At 42.0% G+C, this 6,461-nt stretch overlaps 1 protein-coding gene across 1 annotated transcript in view; it reads left to right on the forward strand.

The window, feature by feature from the left end:
* Window positions 1-4,976, forward strand: part of LOC110333952 (serpin B6-like) — a 16,147-nt gene extending 11,171 nt beyond the window's left edge. Inside the window, exons 5-7 of the mRNA XM_021215747.2 lie at window positions 1,213-1,355; window positions 3,920-4,075; window positions 4,350-4,976. Coding sequence (XP_021071406.1) covers window positions 1,213-1,355; window positions 3,920-4,075; window positions 4,350-4,748 — 698 coding nt within the window. The 3' untranslated portion in view covers window positions 4,749-4,976. The remainder of the gene's footprint in view (window positions 1-1,212; window positions 1,356-3,919; window positions 4,076-4,349) is intronic.
* Window positions 4,977-6,461: the final 1,485 nt, after the last annotated feature.

Raw genomic sequence — 6,461 nt, forward strand, 5'->3', positions numbered from 1 at the left:
AGTTTGTAGACCAGGCTGGCCTCGAACTCAGAAATCCGCCTGCCTCTGCCTCCCAAGTGCTGGGATTAAAGGCGTGCGCCACCATGCCAGGCTAGGACTTGCCCTCTTTCATCTGTGGTTTTAAGCTGTGCTGTATACTTGTAAGGAACACTGCATATCTGCTCATCTAATTTTAAACTGAGGTTTTAAAACCCAATACAGGAAATTATACATATGTGTGGGACTCTGTGTTATTTTTCAACACATGCAATCTTTCTCAGAGAGAGGCTAATATATTTATTGATCCAAATGTTGTTGTGCATGTGTGTGTGTGCATGTGCACGCTCACCTGTGTGTTCATGTGTGGGTTCATGTGCACGTGTTTCTGTTGTTTCTCGGGTACTGTCCATCTCTGTGTCTTTTCTAAAAGTCAAAGCCTCTCGTGTAACTGGAACTCACAAAGTAGGCTGTGCTGGATGTTCAATAGATTTGACAGATCCGCCTGAGTCTACCTCCAAAGTGTTGAGACTTCAAATACGCATGATCACATCACCTTGGTTTTGGTTTGTTTCTTTGTCTATGTGGGTTCTGGGAGTTAGTTGAACTCAGGCCTTTGTGCTTACAAAGCACACACGTTAATGACTGAGCTATCTCCTTAGCCCTATTTTTAAATTTGGAGTCTATCCGAAACATTTTTAAGCAATTATTTTTAAATTATGTGTATGTATATGGGGGTGAGTATGTATGTTCACCCGTGGGAGCCAGAGGAGAGCATCAGGTCCCCTGAGGTTGGAATCGCAGATATTTGGGGGCCACTTGACCTAGAAGTAGGTTCTTTGCTAGAGGATAAACACTCTAAATCCCTGCAAACACTCCATTTTTAAAAGTACTTAAAATTTCCTCTTTCTAGCTCACATTTTAAGGATTCATACTGTATGTACTAACACTCACTCGTACATTTTATGTATTAATTGGAACATTGATGTTTTTGTTTCTAGGATATTTTCTTTTGTTTAATTTTTTTTTCTTCTCAGAATTTTTGAAAGCTGTGCTCCTTTTCTTTTCAGTGATGGTTGTGTTGCTTTAAGAACAAATTCCTGACCAATATTCGAGAGGCAGTGAAATCCCTTAAATGTGTACTTGGCCATTCAAGAAGTTGGCCCCTCTGCATAGCAGCCTTGTGCATGTATCAGACGCATTTTAGCTAACTGGCTTTTTAATTCTTCCTTTCAGATAAAATTACAGAGTTGATATCTTCAGGTTCGGTGAATTCAAACACTCCACTGGTCCTTGTGAATGCCATCTACTTCAAAGGAAACTGGGAGAAGCAGTTTAACAAAGAGGACACTCAAGAAATGCCTTTCCAAGTCACCAAGGTGAGTGGTGAGTGGTTCCCTGTTTACATCAGCCTCTAAAACACACTAGAAGACTGTCTTGTGTCGCCTGTGCTTCATATGCCTTGAGGTAGCTAGGCAAGGACTCTCCAGTAACCAGTGGGAATTTCCTCTCATTCTTTTCATCTTGTATGACATCATGGATATCTGCTTGCTCCCTAGTAGGTACTTTTATGTTGTAGAATAAACACTAAAACAACCTAATTGTTCTCAAGGATGACGTGTTTATCTCCTTGGACTTTCCTGCCTTTCTTGTTACAGAGCTGGGGGGAGGGGACAGATGATCCCTAGGAGAACACTTGACATAAACATGTTTGGTTTGTAAACATGTGGAAGGGAGAGGCCCCTCTCTTACGGGGACAACTTCTCAGAAAGCTCAAACAGCACATGACAGTTACCAGTATAACGTACTTGGCAGTAGTTAGGGATAAAAACTACAAGATTTTGTGTAAGGACGTATACTTAAATGCCACATTACTAAATGGATAGGAGTTATAGACACAAATTAAGTGAATCATTAAAGTACTAAGATTGGGCCTATTTATATTATGTGATTGGAGGCTTTAATAACTAGAGGTATAGAGGGAAAGAACTGCTGAGGGCAAAGATCAACACCATGTAGGTTATGGACAATGCCAGCCCAGGCCCATTTTCCTAGACAATGTTTCATTAGGACACAATCCTGCTTGCTATTGACAGAGGCTCCAATGGCAGATGAGAGTAGTTGTGACAGAAAATATACAGGTCACAGGATCAAGAATTCTTATATCCTGGTCTGTTCTGGCTAAAATATGCTAGTTGCAGGCCAAGGACATGGCTGAAGTGACAAGGACAGGTGACTGCTTGGCTCAAGGCTAGTTCTGGCAGACATGATAAAGAGAGAACACAACGACAGAAATGGCCTTCACTGCCACATTTGATTCATAATGGTGTGCTGACTCAGAAGTAAAGCTACTCTGTTTTTCACAAGGCATTAACTCCTAATGCTGTGAACCTTTAATATAGTTCCTCATGTGGTAATGACCCTCAGATAGAAAACTATTTTTGTTCTTACTTTATGACTGTAATCTTTTTACTGTTGTAAATTGTAGATGTTTATCTGAGATGCTGGATGTCTGATATGCAACCTCTGTGGGGGGTCACGACCGAAGAGCATCACCATCCTGGGGTGTTGTACTAGAGTGACATGGTCTGACATGCATTGTGCTAGAATGTATGCCTGCTGTTGCTGGGGTCAGTGACAAGGAGGTCATCAAAGTATCCCAGGGATGTGCTGATGATGGCCAAGGTTTAAAAATAAAGTCAGGTTTTGGTTATATTTCAAAGAGACAGACAATACAATTTGGTGATAGGGCAGATGAAGGGTGTGAGAAAGGAATGAATGAAAGAGAGGTGATGGTTTTGACAACTAGAAGGAGCATAAGGAATGATATTGTGGTTTAAGTAAGAATGACCTCCCTAGACATATATTAGAATGCTTAGGGAGTGGCATTATGAAATATGACAATGTTGAAGGAAATGTGTCACTGATGACCTCCCTAGACATATATTAGAATGCTTAGGGAGTGGCATTATGAAATATGACAATGTTGAAGGAAATGTGTCACTGGGGGTTGGCTTTAGAGTTTCTGATGTTAAAGCCAGGCCCAGTAGTCCTGTCTCCTCCAGCTCTTCCTACTGATCCAGAGGTAGAACTCTACTCTTGGCTCTTTCTCCAGTACCATGTCTTCTTGTGTGCTCCCATGCTTCCTAACATGATGATAGTGGACTAAACCTCTGCACCTATAAGCCAGCCTCAATTGAATGTTTTCCTTTAAAAGACTGCTGTGGACATGGTATCTCTTCACAGCAAAAGAACACGGACTAAAACAGAAAATAATTATAGGAGGATCAAATTTGAAAAAAGAGAGTATCAAGTTCTTGCCTTATCTTAATTTGAGGTTTTCTTTCTCTTTAAATGAAGGCCTCAAATGGAAAGTAAAATATATGTTTAGAATCCTAAGAGATAGGACATCCAACCTGTTTGGAGATTGAGTCAGTCAACATTTTGACACTGTATTAACAGATATGGAAATAATCAACTTAAGAAGAGAAAAGGTTCATTTGACTCACTTTTAGGGGTTTCAATTCCCAATGAGATAAATCCATGACTTAGGCCTGTTATAGGGGTGCTGACAGGTGATGGTGGGATCAGATGGGGAGCAAAATGAATCTCCTCAAGGCCAGAAAGTTAAGTAAAGGAAAAAAGAGGCCAGGGTCCCACAATCCATTTCAGGGACACATCCCAAAGACCTAAATACCCCTCCCACTAGGTTCCACCTTTTAAAGATTCCACCTCCTTCCAAAACTCTACTCTGAGGACCACACCTTGAAAAATGAGCCTATGAGGTACATGTAAGATCTAAATGACTCCAGAGGTTGAGGGACTGAGGGAATGTTCAATCAAAAGTTTAATAGAAAGTGTTTCCATAGGCAGAGTGGCTATCTCAGTTATCTGAAGTTATCATGGTGTCTCTTTCTACTTAGTATTTATCCATGATTTACAGAATGAGGAGAAACCTGTGCAAATGATGTTTCAGAAGTCTACCTTTAAGATGACCTATGTGGAAGAGATATCCACCAACATTCTGATGCTTCCCTATGTTGGCAATGAGCTGAACATGATCATCATGCTTCCAGATGAAGATGTTGAACTGAGTACGGTAAGGAGCATGGGGCCTTGATGGATTTGTGATGGAGAAAGAGTGGCATTTGGGTTTCTGCAGGGGGAGCTCTCCTAGGTGCCCATGATCATGTTCTATCTTCTACTCATTTGCAGTGCTGGGGTGGAACCGGGAGCCTGAAGCATGCTTAGCAAAGGGAACAGAGCTGCTCCCTACCCCCTCCCAGATACCGTATTAAGTTACAACCACACTTCCCTGGGCATACAGAGTCTCCCTCAGGAGCACTGACCTAAGATCTTGAACTGTCTTCTAGGTGGAAAAGGAGATAACTTACAAGAAATTCATAGAGTGGACGAGGCTGGACAAGATGGAAGAAGAAGAGGTGGAGGTTTTCCTCCCAAAGTTTAAACTGGAGGAGAACTATGACATGAAAGATGTCCTGTGCAGGCTGGGCATGACTGATGCCTTTGAGGAGGGCATGGCAGACTTTTCAGGAATAGCATCTAAAGAAGGCTTGTTTCTGTCCAAGGTCGTTCACAAGTCCTTTGTGGAGGTCAATGAGGAGGGCACAGAAGCTGCAGCTGCCACTGCAGCCAATATAGGTTTTAGGTGTATGGTCCCCTACTTCTGTGCCAACCACCCTTTCCTTTTCTTCATCCAACACAGCAGGACCAGTGGGATTGTGTTCTGTGGTCGGTTCTCCTCCCCATGAGAAAGGACGCTGTGGTGTCAGGCCACTCACTGCCTTTGCCCACTCTCTTTCTCATGATTTGCCGGCATCAGTAAATGTGACAATTCTGCGCTTGGTGGCACACACCAATAAAGCTAACATTTAGCAGATGAAGGTGAGAGAATCAGACATCATGTAGGGCTAGCCTCAACTACATAGCAAATTCAAAGCAAGCCCGGGCTACACTAGACCATTAAACACAAAACCAAATTAAATCAAAACAATACAAAAAGAAAAGAATATGCCCATGTCTGGATGCTTTATAAAAAAGTATTTAGTTTACAGTTCTGGAAGCTGCAGAACATAGTTGGGGCTTCTGTACAGCTCCAGAGAAAATGGTTTCACAACAGGATCATGCAAGAGTGTTGAGCAGTATGTAAGGTTCAGATTCTTTCTGAATGAGTCATTCTTAAAGGGTTTAATGTAACCCCTTGATCCCTACATTAACCCTTTCCTAGACTGTAACCTTCAATACTGAAGTAACTTTATGGCCACATTGAAGAGTGTACTGTCACACTGTGAACCATCATGAGATAAACTTTATCCAAGTGAGCAACTCTCTGCAGCAAACTTGGGATCTCGATTTTTTGGTTACTTAGTAATTTATTTTACAGTACTGGAGATTTACTATGGGCTTACATATGCAAGGCAATATACTATACACTAAATTATATCTACAATTTTCTTCAAAAAGAATGTCTTCTTCCTTTGAGAGAGGGGTCTCATTGAGTTGCCCAGGCTGGCCCTAAACTATCTGCAGCTCAAGTACATCTTGAACTTGAGACCTTTCTACCTCAGCCATCTGGATAGCCAGGACTAGAGCTTTTGGGGCACCATGTCTAATGTTCCAGTTACTTTGTAAAGCATTTGGGACAAGGGAATTCTGGGTAAAGCAACCGAGTTATAAGACTATTTTTCTGCAGGGAGTGCCTTTGAGATCTAAAGGCTGAGGTCAACTTCTGATCTTACAGTAGTTCCCTGCTATAACTGGTGGAGCCCTCAGACCCTGAGCAAGGAGGACAGCCCCAGACCCCTGCTGCTCAAGGGGAGCCTTGAATTGTAACTTCACTCTTATCTGGTACCTTTCTGACTTCTACAACCCACCTCACATCTGGAGGATTTCTAGCATGTAAGCTAATTTGTGTAAAGGGCTACTTATTAAGTACCTGGTATGGAATCTTTCCTTCTACCGCACCCCGACCCTGCACCCAGGTCTTACAAAATTCCTATAGCAGCAAGAAATTTCCTTTTTTTTCCCCAGCAGAGGACTGAAGGCTTTTTTCAGTCAGAACCTCCTCTCTCTCTCTCTCTCTCTCTCTCTCTCTCTCTCTCTCTCTCTCTCTCTCTCTCTGCTGTGATGCTAATTACTCCCTTTTAAAGCTTTCATATAGAGAATTACATGTACCACCATTTCTAATTTGAATGTACAGACATCCCTTCTACCCTAACTCAGAAGTTATATAACAGCTCAACCATATTGCATATACTCACTTGGCTCCTATTCTGACCGTATTTGCACCTGGGATGCAAGGCAAGTCTTGCAGTCAGATGAAAGCCATATTCAAATTCTCACATGGCTGCTGAGTGTAATATTCAGGGAACAAACCACACAGGTTGTGCAGACACACTTTAACTCCTTACTACTGTTGTTTGGACATAAAATATTCCTTAAGGGTCCATGTGCTAAAGGCTTAG

The sequence above is a fragment of the Mus pahari genome, chromosome 16 (genome assembly GCF_900095145.1).
Source record: "Mus pahari chromosome 16, PAHARI_EIJ_v1.1, whole genome shotgun sequence".
Lineage (NCBI taxonomy): Eukaryota > Metazoa > Chordata > Mammalia > Rodentia > Muridae > Mus > Mus pahari.